Consider the following 16,827-nt stretch of genomic DNA (forward strand, 5'->3'; position numbering starts at 1 on the left):
GAGGTCCCATTCTAGTGAACATTTTAAGGACGTGACGTCACCAAGTGGGTGTAATGGTGAAATCGAAAACTTTTTAAAATATAAAGAAGGGGAGGGGGGGGGGGTCATGCGACACCTCTTTCGAAATGTTTTCTTGTCGCTTGTCCAGCAGTAAAATTATTTTTTTCTTAACTTTTAAATGAACGAGCTTAGTAATATTGCGTAATTCTACTTATGTTTTTGTTGGTTTTTGTGGTTTAGAAAAAAATACGAAAAAAACTAATACATGTCTATTAACGTGCAGAATGATAAAATAGCACTATTCCAGCTTCACATTTATTAGTTGATGTTCTGCGGGTAAAATGCTACAATTTTCATGAAAACATTTAAATAATTAATCAAATTATGGAGCTTACGGAGACCGAACGAATTCCGGGTGGTCCTTCGTGAAGTGAACAAAAAAAATTATCAAAATCATTAAATTTTAATTATGGGAGCTTGGAGATCGATGACACAGAGTTCAAAAAGGCGAAAAGGATGACGAAATATAGCAGGCAAAACTGGGATAAAAACAATTTGTATACATACAGGGCATTTCAAATTCGACCGTCCCCATTGGGACCTCGGTAAATAGAGAAGATACGAAGAAGTTTGAATGGCGCCAAATTGCGTAATTTAGTGCTTGACCAAATGCCGTTTCCAAAATTAGGATTTTCCTCGTGCTGTCGCGTATATAAAAAAAAAAACTCAAAATTGAAGATTTCGTTTTTTTTTTTGTTGTTTTAGCGTCATTTGATACGAAACCCTAAGGCCACAAGCGCATGCTCATTGTCACTTTTTTTTTCAACTATACAATGACATTTTTATACGTGTCATCCGACGTTTCGTCATTCGACTACCATCGCCAACTTCATTTTCCTTATGGAATATCCACGTTGGATTTTTTGATGGAAAAGCAGTCGGATTGAAAATCGGAAAACGTCATCGCGTACCTGAGGAAAAGTGGGACTGAAAATGTGCTTGCGGTTTTGGGCCTCCCTGTCGAATACCGTTAAAAAACTAAAAACGAAAACTCCAATTTTTCTTTTTCTTTTTTGGAATATCTTCTTGGAGCTACATGGAAAATTCAAGTATCGAAAACGGCGTTTGGGCAAGCGCGAAATCACGCGGATGAGCCCCTATTTAAACTTCTTGCTATCTCCTCTAGTTTCCGAGATCCTAATGGCGGTGGTGGAATTTGAAATGCCTCGTGTTGCTACCGCAAAATTTAGCACAAAACATCCTCACGACTCTCAGTTGGAAAGAGCATTTTTTTTTCTGTTTATTAAAATACGACACTTTTCGCCCGTGTCGGGCATTTGGGCCTAATGGAAACCACTGGGCGGCACACCAAAAGAGAACGAACACGGAGCAGGAGAATTTATTACCGATAACAATCAAATGTCGGCTTCAAACTCGGGTATTCCCTTGGTACCTAAATTAGTAACTGCGTATAGACTTCCGGCTCCCGGCTGACCCTCCTTCTCTTGCGGAGTCAAAGACCTCTTTGAAGTGGTAACAAAGAGCACGTCCAGATTCGGTCCTCCCCACGCGACCGAAGTGGTATGAGCTGCAGGTATAGGAATCCGCCTTAACAGGGAACCGTCGGCAGGATTTACTTGAATCACAGATCCCCCTCCATATAGGGCTATCCAGAGGTTTCCGTCTTCGTCTATCGTCATCCCTACGAACCGCAAATCGTTCATTTAATCGTCATGTGAACCCATCCCCGTACCATCTGGAAAACCCATTTGTTTATCCTTGGTGCTAAAGATGACTGTCCTATTGGCAATATTCCCCGTTTCAGCGTCGTAGTCATATTTTACTATTTCTTGGGTGGGGGAATCAATGTAGTAGAATTTAGTTCCATCGATGCTCCAAGTCAAGCCGTTGCTGATGCTGACTCTCTCAACTAGAATTTCAGGCTTGGCTATGTTTTCCTTGGTGAATTGGAAGAGGGCGGCCGCATGCAGTTCTAACCGCCCATTCGGAGGTTCGTCGCCTATTGTTCCTAAATAAGTCGTTACGGTCTTTTAAGATGCATTTTAACTGGTAAGTTGGCCGGTAATCATTTACCAATCCAAATTCTCCCTTTGCCGTCAGCTTTCCCATCGTTGAATCGGTTTTTAGGTTTATCCCTCTGCACCGTATGAAGCACCTCAGGTTCTGCAGTTTCATTGTAGAGAGCGATCTTAACCAAATCCCTGTTCAAGCCCCCGATCATCACGTTCGGGCTCGTCTTGGTCATAATAATCGGAGCTAAGTCCTTCCCTAAAAAGTTCCAATGTGATGCCCATACCTGAATATCAACTATCCATAAATCCGGCTGTTTACCTGGAAATTCTGCTGCTACTTCCGTGGTCTGGTTCTCATAATCATATGCCATTAGTCTTCCATGGTGGATGTCCACGAAGAACAGTTTCCCAACTCTCTTATCCCACACCGGCGATTCTCCAATGTTCGCTGGTGCAGTAAGCTGAGTCACTGCGGGTTGCTGCTTAAAGCTGTTCGACATTATTCTTGAAAAATTAAAGAAATGCTGTGGATCGGTGAAAGCTCTCGCTGGGCTTGTTATAGTCAATACTGCTAGCTGCTCACGTGCTTTTGTTGTTAAAACGAACGCCTTAATCAGGTGTCTGTCTAGCTACTTAATAAATACTGAATATCTTGCGTGCTTGCGCCGATTTTGAGAGATTATGTCCACTTGAGATTTCGTAATTATGTATGTGCTGTACGAGGCGCGATTGCGAGCAGTATTTCTAGTACGAGGTGGAAGGTCAGGTAGGGAAATACCTGAAAGCATCTGAAGGTAAACGCCAAGTGGTGCAAATTAAGAAATTTAAAGATATTTAACAATTTATTTTACCGTTTTTATTTTATTTTTTCGCAATAAAATTGGTGCATAAGGTGTGGCCACTTAACGTGGAACCATACAGGAAACTTCTTTACCATTAATTTTGTGAAAAAAGGTTATTCTTCGTGAAACGTTCTGGATGGTCTTAAATCCAAGAGGAAATAAACTGACATCAGATTTTTAGAACTGAATACCAGCTCCTCTTGAAAGTGTGAATTTTGTTCGAGGAAATGTTATCAAAGTTTGTTTCAATAATGTACATTTATCTCGTGTTTATTGAAAACGTGATAACTTTTCGTTCCTCAATATGTTTTCATAACATTTACGCAATTTAAATAAGCGATTAATGCGCAACAATTACTTTGCTAATAGGAAAGACAAAGAGTGAAGAGTAATTTCCTAACATACTTCCGCAACGGTCCTCTACACACGATCAGTATCTTGAAACGGCCTGTGCGGGTAGACTTTCTGTTTCAAGTAACCCCGTAAGAAATAATCCATAGAGGCCAAGTCAGGAAATTCAGCAGGCCAAAAAACATTTCAATGTTTCTGGGTTACTTTTTCACCGAAAATATTTTGAAGATATTGTCTAATAGCTAACACACTGTGGCACGAGGCACCGTCTTGTTCGAACCGGATTTGCTAACGTTCTCGTAAGGGTTGAGTATTCTAACACACATTAAAATTCACCATCAAAGAACGATTAAATGCCTTGAAAGGGCGGATGACGATGTCGAGGCGCTATTGGAATGATTTAACACTATATATCTATATAATAATCCTACATAGTCATATAAATCATTAACTCTATCGTTTCTTATTAACAAAATAAATTATTGTTGTGTATTAATTATCTATTCAAATTGCGCAATTGTTATTTCGAGAGGAAAGTATCTCTTGTTTTCAATAAGTAATCGGTAGACGTGCGTTATTGAATCTAACAACGATAAAATATTCTTAATTGAAATTAGTAATTATTAAATTAATTAGGAAAACTGGGAGACAAGCCCGAAAATCTTGTGTTTGACTATTTTATTATACGTTTAAAACCACAAAGAATAACTTCTTCCTAAACTAGTAATAAAAAAGTTCCCTTCACGATTCCAACTCAAATTAAATAAAATTGTTAAGTAAATACGCTGTTTAATAAAAAATAAAAAAAGCCTAACAAGTAAACAAATCCCATCTCCAGTAATTCAGTGGAAATACCCGTGGACTTACCCATGAACCCAGCAGAAGGTCAAAACGCCCACGCACAAGAGATTGTTCATCATATAGTTGCTAAGGCAGAACTAAAACTCAGTTTAAAATTTTTTCTCTTTTATTTGCAAAGATTTTCTTTGGTTCCTGCAGTTGAGAGCGGTATGGTAAGGCGTGTAATAAAAAAAAAAGAAGTAAACATACCTACCACAGCCTGCCCAACAAATGGTACTGGTCAAGCAAAGAACTTTTCATTATTGCAACATCAATTACCTTGGATCGGTGTATTAACAATTTTCAAGCGAATTTGTTGCTTGGTAATAGTACAATGTGCATGACCAGTTATTAGGGATAAATAAAAAAAAATTACTTTAATAAACAGAATTTATTATGCCGGATTAAAATATACTTCGTATGGTGTTGATCATTTGCCTCCAGAAGGCTGGAAAGAAAGAAAACATGCTTTAGTGGTTGCAATGGGCAATCGCTGCTGGTAAAACGTTTATATTTCATTATTATCATAAATTTGTCATAAAAAAAGCCACACGATCACAAATCATGCACGAAGAAAAGACGGTTCCAAGCGTGGACGTGGGCGTGGTCAAAGCTACCCCCCCCCCCAACTAGCAGATCTTGCCGCTTCTCAACGGCAATCTTCGAACACAAAAGTACGGACTTGTGACGTAGAAGTAAAAGTCAACGCAACGCGCATGCGCGGACGTCTTTACGTTAATGTCGATCTACCTGCTCCAACGGTCTATTTTGATCGCACCTTTCTGTGCATCTCGAATTCGTGCGATTAGCGAACTATGCCCCTGCAAGTTGAGACCCCTTTGGGCTATGGCTACCCAACTGGAATTTTGGTTTTGGGCGAGAGCTCATCAGCCTAAAGAGAAAATGTTCTTTCTTCTTCGTCTTTCCCCCCGTCCACCCGGAAAAGAGATGCTTTATCTGATGGTTACTCTCGTCTATCAGTTACTTCAACAGCAGCTTGACCGGACAATGAGAAACCGGTTCAAAGTCGATAAAGTAGATAGTAAAATACTTACGAAGTTGTACGTTCTGTGCTGATTCCGACGCAGTTCTCTTCTTCTGGGAGTTGAGTGGAGGATAACTCACCACTTCGTTCGCAGATGGGTTTGGTGGAGCAAATAATTCATTTGTATTTAGTATTATTTCTGCTATCAGGTTCTGTAAAAGTTAGTAAATAAATAAATAAATGTACAGGGTGGCTCGTAATAGTGTGTCGAAAATTCACGGGGGGAATGTGTGGATGACTTTAGGAAAAAAAGTACACGTGAAAACGGGCCCGTTTCTGCGTCCTGCGGTATGACGTAAACATAATTAAAAAAAATTGTTGTTTTTCCCAATAGGTCTGTTCTGACATTAAATATTTTTATGAAAATTGAGGAGTGCGAAATAGGCAAAACATATTGCTTCCATTTTTACCAGTGGCGCCCCCATTCGCGTGACCTTGAACATGTTAAACGAAAAATATCGTACGCCTCGGGTAAAAAAAAAGAAATCGAAAACGTTCCCCATCTGCAAGGGTGCGTGCCCCGACGCCTCTTCGCACACTCTTGGAAAAACCCCTCACGTATTTCTTCTCAGTTCTTCTTCAGTAACCACAGGAGTGCGGTAAACCGGAATTTTAAGATGGCTCCGTAAAAAATCTAAACTATTTAAATCAGGTGATCGAGGTCACGGTTGCGGTCCACCATGACCGACGTCAATAACAGATATCATTGACTATTTGGTTTAAACGATCTCTGGTTTGCACCTGTTGAAGTGTGGTGGTGCACCGTCGGGCATGAACCACGTTTGATTTCCGATTAAAACCGGCACTTATTTTGTCAATGAAGGCAACTCCTTTCAGAGTTGTTGCGGGCAAGTGTTGCCGGTTTATCTGGGGAGCAGAAAAGGTGACCCAAATGACCCAAACCCAATGAAATAGCCCGAATGGTTCCAACCCGGACATTTAGAGAAAATTGCTCTCGGTACTGAGAATCTGCAGTTGCATGCGGATCTTCTCCGAGTTAATGATGATTTTTATCAAAGTCGCTCAGTCGGTTTTCAGGAGAACTAGCTTCCTCCCCGAATAATATTTGGTAATCAAAGTAGGGGTTGAGAGCAACCTTCTGTAAAAGCCACTGGCAAAAATTACGAAAACGCACCCATCTTCCTACCAACTTCTCCCTTAAAATCATCCGCTGCTTCGCCCCCTGAATTTTTAAGACACTATTATGAAACGCCCTGTATACTTCCAAAGTTCCCTAGTTACAACGATCAAAATGAACAAACCAGACAGGTAGAGATCTAGAGTTTCGAGTAGCAAAGAGATGAGAATCTAAGCAAAAAATATTTTTCAGTTGGTGACGTTATCGACGTCTGGTCACGGTCAGGTCACGGTCTGGTCACAGTCAGGTCAAGAATTGTGATCTACATTTTTATCGTTCATTCACGTCGGGACTTGCAGTCAACCGATGTGAAATGAACTAGTGAACGTTATTGTACGTACCGATCTTCTGACACTGTTAACCAAATCAGCATAATACGGCTGTAAACCCTTCTGTTTTAAATTGGTAACAGCGAATACGCTGCCTGCAGCAGGATAGGTTCTTCTCTCACTCTCAGACAAGTGGTACCTTGACGTGGTGACGAAGAGAATGTCCATGTTGGGACCACCCCACATTACCGATGTAACATCTCTTGCGGGAATGGGAACAACCTGAAATTTTCAAATTTAGTGTGTCTATTCTTAAGATTAGACGAGTCGACAAGTCGGTCGGGTTTAACCGTAAGATAAGTATATTCGTGACCTGCAAGAGCTGCCCGTTTCTTGGATTAGCTTTAATTACGGATCCACCGAAGTATAGGGCAATCCATAGATTGTCGTCTTGATCGATGGTCATTCCATCAGGATTGCCCGTGACGTAAGGGAATTTCGAAATGTCGATTGCTACCCTCGGATTGGAGATATCTCCCCTCTCATCGTCAAATTCGTATTCAATCACCTGCAATTTCAAGATAAAGTCCAAACCGCCAATCTCATACTTTGTGTCTGTTGTAATGTGGCCATAATGCTCTTAGGACCATAATGACCCTCTTAAGTGCCCACCTTACGAGTAGGCGTGTCGATATAGTACATTTTGTCATTGGCCTGATTCCAACACAGTCCGTTGCTGATGTTGACTGGCGCAACTTCGACTTTGGGGCTAATTAGAGTGTCTTTGGTCATCTTATAGAGCATGCCTTGGTTGGGGTCCAACGCTCTGGTTTGGGGATCCTCGAAACCCATAGTACCTAAGGAAGAAATTCGTACAGGGTTGCGCCTTTTCGTGAAATTTACCCGTATATTTCCGATTTGCTAGTTTAAGGTGTGATTGTTTTAAGGCTAAGCTCGTTATATACGGGGGCTATTTGAAAACTCTTTCAGTGAGACATGTCGCCGGCTTATTCGTCCGATCTCTTTGGGCCGAGGTTTTTTTAACAGTTTCTGTTTCTGTTAAAGAGACTGCTGTCGGGCTTCAAGCGGAAGGTATTTCAAAAACGCCCCGTATATCGGAGACGAATCAAGTTAGCTGTGAAATAATGACTTCATAAAATTTCACCTGTCAAATCGGACCCGAGATTGCGCAGAAGGTCTAGTTAATTCTAATTCTATCATCACATGCCTGTAGCAGATTCACTTTTGCGCTGCAGGTCTACCTACCAATCCAGACTCGTCCTTGTTTATCGGCTTTTCCATCATTAAATCTGCTTTGGGGGAACTGATGGGAGACCGTTGTCAGAGTCTAAAAATGAAATTAGAAAATAACATAATTCCTTTCAAAATGGCGAAGCGCGAAATAGTTTTTATCCCAAAAACGCGTTTTTTTTCTCAATATTTGAATACAGATGTGTTTTCTCATTAACTTTCGAGGAGAATTTTCTTTTCTTTTTGGTACCGTTCGAAAATTTCAGAGCCGTATTGAGCAGCAAAGTGCATCTGAGCAATTAGGACAAGTTCGTCGGGAAAAGTTCGGCCCCTGCGCGTTATGTGCGTATTTTGTGACAAAATGTGTCCGAAAATGGACGATTTCTTTAACAGATTTTGTTGCAAGATTGAAGTCCGTAAAATGTCTTAACACCTATTATTTATTGATGTCGGACATTTTTTTTTATATTAATTAAACTCAGTGCATGTCAGAGCATGTTAGCGGGCGTGGAAGTCGTCATTTTCATGACGATTTTGGAAAAAATAGTGACGAGCGTCCTCGACAGCTACAGTTAATCGAGGTACTTTCGCACAGAAATAACTTCGTAGAAAATATTTAAATAAAATGAAAGCGGTGACGTGGCTGTTAGCAACAGGGTGTTTATGCAGTCTCAACCGTTCTGAATTAGAAAAATTTCCCTTTCCGCATCGAGTGTATTACCTAACAGTTTAATAAAGTCGATTTTAACGCACGACAGGGCGCCATTTTTTTTTCTTTTTACTTTATCTCTGCAATTAAATTCAAGAACCTAAAAAAAAATATACATGAAGTCGCGGAAATTCGGTCCGCGATGGAGGTGTGAACTCGAAACGTCGATACATTCGTCAAGAAGCTTAAGACATCTTACTGATCGTTTACGTCGCGTTAAATCCGGAAAATTCGTACTTTCCGCCGCTGCAAGCGAAACTTACCCTTTGGCTGCCCAGTTCTTTTTCGCCATCCCACTCTATTGCCACTAATGACCTTTCCACCCCCACGATGAGGATATTTTCGCTCTTTTTTGCCGGAATGACAGGAGTTACGGCCCCCTTCAAAGTGATATAATTCACCTTTTTTGTGTTGTAGTTGTAGCTGAGCACTCTCCCGGAATGTATGTCTACGAAGTATAAGATGTTTTTCCTTCCTGGAATAAATTTAGTTCAAAGTGACTTTATGCGTTTTAGAGCGCTCAGGAGGGTTATTGTTCGATGATGTGAGTATCGACATTCGATCAGGGCTCATCGGCCTGGTGCGCGACCGTCTCGGTCGGTTAGCAACCTGAGTGCTGGTTAGTAGAGGCAAGTTGGAATTAAAAGAGAAAGAAAAAAATAATAATAAAGAATTATAAAGTATGTTAAACTTAATAAATTTACTTTTAAATTTGCGGATTTTTTTTTATTATACATTAAGACACCTAAAACTACACGAGTAATGAGCAAGAAGGAAAGCAAGAACGGTTTTTTACGTAAATTTTTGAGCGACTTCTGTACGGGCCTAAGTGAATTTGCCCCTTCGATGGTCGACATGAAGACTTTGCTCCCTACGTCCGTACGTACCGTCCCACATGGGCCCTTCTGAATGATCTACCGGTTGTGTAACTTGGAACACCGAGGGAGAATCAAAGTTGGGCGCCGATGTCTGCGGAACGATGCTGCTGGCGCTTTCTGTTAAATTTTGTGATTTACTCCTGCAAAAAAAAATAAATAAATAAATATATATATATGTATATATGTGAGCATTCTTTGTCCATGTTGAAACAATGAATCAATTATCTGAAAATATCATGAGGTTCTGGCTCTAAATTCCTCCCAAGATAAGTTCGAGGAAATGGTAAAGAAGGGGCTGTCCTCAATCTCTTCGCATTTCTCGTTTATGTTAAGACCATTAATTGGCACCATCTGAAAGTGGTACAGGCTTTTGGTACCAAACTCTTCCCCGGATTAGCGTGGGAAGAGGGGGTTGTTTATAAATTCCTTTAGCGTAGGTGAGAATGACGTTTAGGGGTTTGGTACCCGTGGGAAAAAGGGTGGACAGCCCTTCCATCTTATCGGTTCTCTCACGAAGAGGGGACGTGTTCCGCGCACGGATACCGGGTTGCATCGGGATTCCATTTTTGGTTCACGGAGAATAAAGAGGTGCTCTGAGAATTGTGTTGTTTCCCTCCGCCCTCGAACCGCGAATCTTACATACATATGTATATTAAGAAAAAACGAAGTGGTACTTATCAATCGAAAAATGGATTTTAGTTCTTATAATCGTTTTTTTTTTCATTTTTTTTTAGAACTTAGCAGGAGGTACTTCCAGCATTTCGTAGCCTTGAAATCGCATTTCATTGTTCGGTTCTGCGGCCCGACGAAGCATAAAACGCGATGAAATATCTTCATGGTTCCTGGCTGATATATGGAGCGGTTAATCGGGCCAGGTACCAATTGATTTCATATGCAATTGTAATAATTTTTGAAACGGAATATTGTTTTTGTAATCTAATTAACTCAGTCTGTTGGATGTAAGAGCTTGAAAGGTACAAGGATATAACGACCTTTCAATTTGCAATAGGCGTATTGCTAAAAATGAATAAAGCGGAACCTGCAGCAACCCGCGCTTGTCGAATCGCACCCAAATTTTCGACCGCGCCGCACGGGACGACCGGGGAACCTGGTCCGCGTCGACTTTACAAATTAACAATTACGCCTAATTAGCAATTAATTAATTAATTGCAATTGGTGATTGAGCATTTGCAAAAGGCGGGTCGTTATTAACAGTCAATTATTTAAAAAATACATTATTGAACAAAGAATAATAAACCAAAATTGCGTCGCTGAATTTCTATATTGCAAAATTAATTAATGTTTGATTGAGTGGTTTCTATATTTCTTCTGGTTTTTCGTGTCGCAAAATTGCCCTGTTTAAGATATTAGGAGCATATAGCGAAAGTGGGTGATTAACCATTGAATATGATTAACCCGAAAAATTCACTGATTTCTTAATTGAGCCGGCACCTAATTAATTTCAGACTTAATTCGCTTGGCCGTAAAATTCGCTTCCTTTGGCGCCTCGCGCCTTCGAGCGATTTGATAGACGTTTTCACTCCCCACGTAGGACGGTTGTAGAACGTTTTCCGCAAACGAATAAATTTACTAAAGCACCGATTTCGTAAAAATAAAAAAAAAAAAAATAATTAAAGAAGAGAAAGAGAGACGCCGCACGTCGTCACTTTCGTCGTTTGCGGCTCTACGTCTAATTCGACGCTCTTAGCGTCGAAAGTCGCGACGCGAATGACTCTACCGAATTAGGTTTGGACGTTGAGGAGGACGCGAAATTCTGAGATAAATTGCGAAAGATGTCGTCGAGGAGGTGCCATGAGTGATGATGAGGTACCTCCCAAACCTCTCCCAAGAGAGGGGTGGGATTACAGTTGCGCATTCAAGAGAGTGAACTAAAAGACGCCTTTGGCTTTAAAGGAAAAAAAATCAGTAAAATGAATTTTAAAAATGTTCGAGGCAGTGAACTTAGTTATACAGGGTGGAACAGCCTAAGGGAACGAATTCGGTGTCTGCACGTTTCGACATATGGGGAAAAAAATCGAGACGCGTCAATTTTTTATTCTGAAATTACACCGGCGAACTGAAAACCCCTTTCGGCCGACGGCCGCGGCCCCAAAAACCGAAGACGCGGGTTCGTGGCACCCATCTTCGAGGGGTTTTCTTTTACCCTCCATGCAAAATTTCCACGGGTTTAAACGTCATCGTGAAGGACGATGGAAGTAAAATCGCGTAATCGACGAAATTTTCTATGACGAAATCAAAATTTTATGACTAATGCCGTTTCGTCACTGATAATGTCATGAAACAACAAAACGAATCAATTTCAACGCACTACGAGACGCTCAAAGTGCATGCCGCGACGCTTTTGACAGCATCTCAATTTGAATAAACATGTTTTTCTAACGTTAATAATCAGCATTTAAGGCGTAACCTATCTTATCGAAAGCATTATTCTGCTTCTTAAGTCCGCTAGATTGCGTGGTTCGGTTCTGCAGACCTTACTCTTTGCATATATTCATGAGGAAAAGTCCAACGGAACAAGGTCGGTTGATAGCGCTGGCCATTCTAGCGATTCTCACCTCCGCATGAACCGTCGAATGGGAACCCGTTAAGGAGAGCGACGAAACATGGGTTTTTGCGTTTTATTTGTCTCCTACTAAAAAATTCGGGAAAAAAATGAGAAAATTTCGGTCCTTCAAAATGACACGAAGGCCCGAAAACCCTTTTGAAGGTGTGCGTGCGTGTGAATCACAGACTGCAACGTCCCTGACTCACCTTGCAGCCGAACCAACTGTTCAACGTATGAGTATATGATAATGAGATTTCCCTTCTTATATTGAACATAGTATCGAATTTCCCACATTTTTGAGCAACCTCATCTCCACGTTAGCCGTTTTCTACGTATTTTACGTGAAACGTTGCAAATTTTAAATCTTCAAGAATTCGGGCGACTCTTCAGGTTTCTGAGATATCGGACCGTTATCCAAGATGTTACGGGTAGCACGTTTGAGCTGCAATCATTCACAATGATCAATAATGATTTCAGACACAAGAGATGTTCAATTTTTACCGGAAATATTGAATTTCGCTTTGTTTTTTAGGCAAACTTGCAGCCATAACATACACGCCGAGCATATTTTTGAAAATATTCCAAATTTCGAATTCAAGAATATGGTGGTGACTCTCGAGGTTCCTGAGACGTTAGGGCGTTGCTGGAGATGTTGCAGGTACGTCAAAGGTTCGCATTTGAAGCTCGTCAAAACCTGCTCATTAATATCTATTTTGAGAGACGAGGAATGTCGTATTATCATCGAAAATATTGAATAACCCGTTCGATCTAATGTATAAAGAGTTAGATGAAATATGTCAAATTGACGGTCGCAACTCATTTCTTGAACAGCCCGAATCCTTCATGGTTTCCGCTATTTACACCTAGTTGCAAAAAGTTGCAAGGAATTAGTGAATCATCTTTTAGCTATGGTGGTGTATTAAACTGGGTTAAGTGTGGTTCTTGTAAATGGCATGATCAATGAGTAAACATACACGGTGAGGAATCGCGCGGACTGGCGGAGATATGAAGTCGTTTAAATGCGGAAGAGATTTCAATTCTAGTGCCCCAATCTGCGAACACTTTTGTTCCGTTTAATATTGAAATGAACATATATTTTTTACCAGTTCGGATAACTCACTGCGCTGTGCCCACCATTCATTTTTCTCTCTAACACACGTGTGTGTTGACCTGTGCTTTCGCGACTACCGTCTTTGTTTGTGTATGTTTTGTTGTTTAGTACTTTTCGACGATACATTTTGTGTCTTCATCGACTAATTTTAATTTCCATCGTCGATTTAACCATCGAATAGTGACATAAAAACTTAAGTTCTCAAGTCGAAGGAGCAAAGGACAAGCAGAAATAAATCTTTAGGTGATGAAGAGCAAACGAACAAATAATCCTCCCCCACTAGATTCGAGTGTTTTCGACACTTTGAATCGTAATTAGGTTCGTATTTGTCCTTAAATATTTGAAACCAATTTTAGTCACGTACTTTTGAAAGCTTCTCCCAGCTTCCTCCCCTTTCACGATATGATGGGCTGAACTATTGACCCAGGAAACTAGCATTCTTGAGTGACAGTTTTATGGAATTATTTTTAAAATTAATGGAAAAAACTACATCGACGTATAAATAATTCTAAATTCTTACAGAAGAATATTATTAGACACACGACTGCAATTTATTAGAGAAAAAAATGAAAAAAAAAAACATAACGAAAACATGCATGATAAGAGTTACGTAATTTTCCAAATAATTTTTGAAATTTGTATTTTTTTTCCATAGATCTCGTCACGTGTTTACGAAATATTCCTCAGGTAAGCTGCTGCCGCCATTATCATCTGCCTTAAATCTCAAAATCATAAATAACCTCGACAGCAGAAACCGGCATGCAGTTTTTTCCCCCGCTATGTATTGTGAAAAATGATGTTTTTTCTCAGCTGAACGGAAAGTTTTTACGATGCGAATCAATTAAAAAATTATACGAAATTGAAAATTTAAAGTGTCCATAAAAAAATTAAATTTTATTTGAAAAACGCGACCATTTCAACAAAACGGCAAAATCAAATTTTTCTCCCTCAGTATGTACAATCACAAACCAATAAACATTTTTTTCCCCGTTAGCGTGCTGTCCCTCCTTTTACTCGTATTACGACGTCCAGCCTTCCAGGCACACTCCCGATCAAACTGGACATCCTGTCCTGTGGAAATGTTGGTTTGTTCTTCGATTAGGGCCGCGCTGAGATTTTGAAAATCCACCGAGGGATCCGGCCGCCCTCGCTGGTCCCATAGATGCTCGATGGGACTGAGATCGGGCCTGCGAGCGGGCCGTTGCAGGGCGCCCGTGCTAATTTCCACCGGGTAACCGTTCGCCATATTTGCAATGTGTGGACGTGCGTTAATCTACATTAAACTTAAATTGTCGCCGATGAAAAGAGACGAGGGACGCCACGCAATCCTCCGGGATATTTTGAATCTGGCTGCGTGTCGTTACGTTTCCTCTGCGACAAACATGGAGATCGGGCCCGTGCCAAAGTGATCCATCCCCGAACCGTGACCGAACAACTTCAGTATGGAGCACGTACCGAAATGGCGTACTGAGCAAATCGCTCTCCTCGTTCCTTCTCCAATGCCCGAACCCGGCGATCACACCAAATAAAGAAGATTCATACGGGAACCCAACGCGCGGTCGGTTGTTTTCGTGTTAACGTGCCCCTTTTTGCTGTTGAGTTTAAATTTAGTTGAAATTTTTTTAGTCTAAAAGACTCAAATGAATAAAATTTAAAATTCAATCGAAAACTAAAATAAAGATTAAATTGAGTAAATTATTTAATAATTATTTACTTGAAAAGAAATGGCTCCTAGAAATTGTTCATGGACATATTGGTGGAGAAGTTATACAGGGCGTTCCTAAATTACCTCTACAAATCCTTACCGCACTCGTCTGGAGTTGAACTAGCAGTCTAACCCAATTCGTTGCAATACGAAAGTTAATGGCTTTCAACGTGGAGGACGGGCTAGTTAATTTACTCTGTAGTTTTTTCTAATTATTACGTTGGTAATGACGATGGAGCCGAATCTCGTATTCGGCGTTGCAGGTCCGACCGATCGTAATGCGCAACTTTTCCGAACGAGTCGAAGCAACTTCATGACGGCGGAACTTCCGGTTCCACCGGAAGCAGATGCTTTTCATTTATTTCACACGGGACACCCTGTGTGTTAATACATTTTCGGACATTTCTTTCTGCCCTTCCGAGGGCCGTAACTTCCGAAACGTCCGAGCCACCGGAAGAAGCTTTCAACGTTCCCACCTCTCAGTCTTCTCCAGATCTACCTGCATATTTTGCCATCTCGCCGAAGACATTTTTAACGTTAACGAAACCCCGAATTACGCACGGATTCCTCATGGAAATTAAGTGGTTTGATCGAGATGACTTTTCAGGAGAGCGATGACGAAGGCCTTTTGCTCCGAGTCGAACCCGTGGAAAGTTACCGCCTAGCAAAGGGCAAAATCTAGGGCTCAAAACGTAATATCTCGAAAACTGCGGGATAATAGGAACCGCTTATGCAACACCTCGATAGTCGGAAAATAGTCCAAAAAATCAAATTATGTTCAGGGTTTACGAGGACGGGGGGTCGCCGCCGCCCTTGGCGTGCCAAATTTTCACATTTTCCCTGTTTATATTGTTTATTTGTATTTTTTATATTTTCTATTTTAGTGTGCCGTTCGGTCATCCACCCTGGGATGTGCATCGGGCGGTGACTCGCTTTGCGAGGAGTTACCAAAACTCTTACAGTACCTGGTATTTGGTGCCAAATCGATGAAAAAGAAAACTTCAGAACCGAACTATCCGCGGGGAATTACGCAGAATAATTGAAATTCGACAAAACAGAAATCATGAAGCGGTAAAGCATGCGACGATATTGATCACATAACGATACTTTTCTTCCCTTTAGGGCGTATTTACGGCCGTTCGTTAATCATTTACTTTTCGTCATTCGCGGTCGTTCGTCGAGTGGAAATGTTGTCGGCCGAGTCGTTTGCGAAAATTTCAATTCTTCAAAGATGATCGAAAAGCGAATTTCGACAGCCGAGAGCGGCGAAAGCGGCAGAGAATGATCCTCTCGGTCGTTACGCAACCATTGATGGTTTTTGCTCATCCTTACCTGGTAGAGCACAAACTGAGAAAAAGCCCGAGTACCATGAACCGTGACATGTCGGTTTTGAAATAGTTAAACAATTTTTTGGACGACCACTTCATAAACTCTTAAATCGCGAGCAACTTGACGACTGCATGGAACATTCCGTGTAGCCCGGCAAGACTGTTTTGCAAACTGAATTTAACTTTATTATAAGTTTCTAAAGTGTCTATTTTTTCCGCTTGGTTAATCGGTTCATTTTTTATTACATAACGCAAAAAAAAATTACGGTCTTGTCTTAGACAAAGAGCGCGACATGAAACTTGCAGCGAACTGAGTGGGAAGTGTCTTTCACCGAACCCAAAGAACCAAATGGTATACCTGCAGCTATTGGTTTTTAGAACAGTTGTCCATTAATCGACTGGTTCTTTCCTTGTCTAAATATGCAATTACAGAAATTATAAAACCGCAAATTTTTGGATTTCTATTTGTAAGAATTAATACATTGTTATTAGTTGGATTTCCGCCGATTTTAGGCGCTGTGCCTTAGTTAAACAGGTTCAACGATCAGGTATGAGCACCGTTGCCTCATGGTATAAGTATAGGAAATGGACGTTGAGCGACCCGACGGCCCGTGCCCGTGCACAGAAAGTGCTGGCTCTGGAACCTAAAGGACGTCCCCCAGGCTCGGTGGTCCCATTCCAGCGCCTCCTCGGCCGCCCGACCTGGAACTCGTCGATTTTCGTCTGCGGAGCCCCGTCAAAATGTCTGGAATTTTGTAGGC

The 16,827-nt window shown here is 41.0% G+C and overlaps 1 protein-coding gene across 1 annotated transcript; it reads right to left on the reverse strand.

The window, feature by feature from the left end:
• Positions 1-254: 254 nt before the first annotated feature.
• LOC136343065 (uncharacterized) lies at positions 255-16,226 on the reverse strand. The gene is made up of 12 exons (XM_066289440.1): positions 16,071-16,226; positions 9,366-9,496; positions 8,742-8,953; positions 7,785-7,866; positions 7,191-7,375; positions 6,892-7,086; positions 6,591-6,800; positions 5,132-5,263; positions 2,353-2,662; positions 2,095-2,289; positions 1,754-2,029; positions 255-1,702 (listed from the first exon to the last, which is right to left on the reverse strand). The coding sequence occupies exons 1-12, from the start codon at positions 16,163-16,165 to the stop codon at positions 1,416-1,418; spliced, it is 2,310 nt and encodes a 769-aa protein (XP_066145537.1). The 5' UTR covers positions 16,166-16,226; the 3' UTR covers positions 255-1,415.
• Between the last annotated feature and the right edge of the window lie 601 nt (positions 16,227-16,827).

The sequence above is a fragment of the Euwallacea fornicatus genome, chromosome 13, assembly GCF_040115645.1.
Source record: "Euwallacea fornicatus isolate EFF26 chromosome 13, ASM4011564v1, whole genome shotgun sequence".
NCBI lineage: Eukaryota > Metazoa > Arthropoda > Insecta > Coleoptera > Curculionidae > Euwallacea > Euwallacea fornicatus.

What these genes read in the sequence shown, in the direction of transcription:
- LOC136343065 (XM_066289440.1), bottom strand. Translation starts at nt 16,165, where the DNA reads ATGAAGTGGTCGTCCAAAAAATTGTTTAACTATTTCAAAACCGACATG. An exon ending in AAGAACTGGGCAGCCAAAGG is followed by an intron (nt 7,867 to 8,741) that starts GTAAGTTTCGCT and finishes TTTCATTTTTAG; the next exon opens with ACTCTGACAACGGTCTCCCA. An exon ending in TCGACACGCCTACTCGTAAG is followed by an intron (nt 7,087 to 7,190) that starts GTGGGCACTTAA and finishes TTGAAATTGCAG; the next exon opens with GTGATTGAATACGAATTTGA.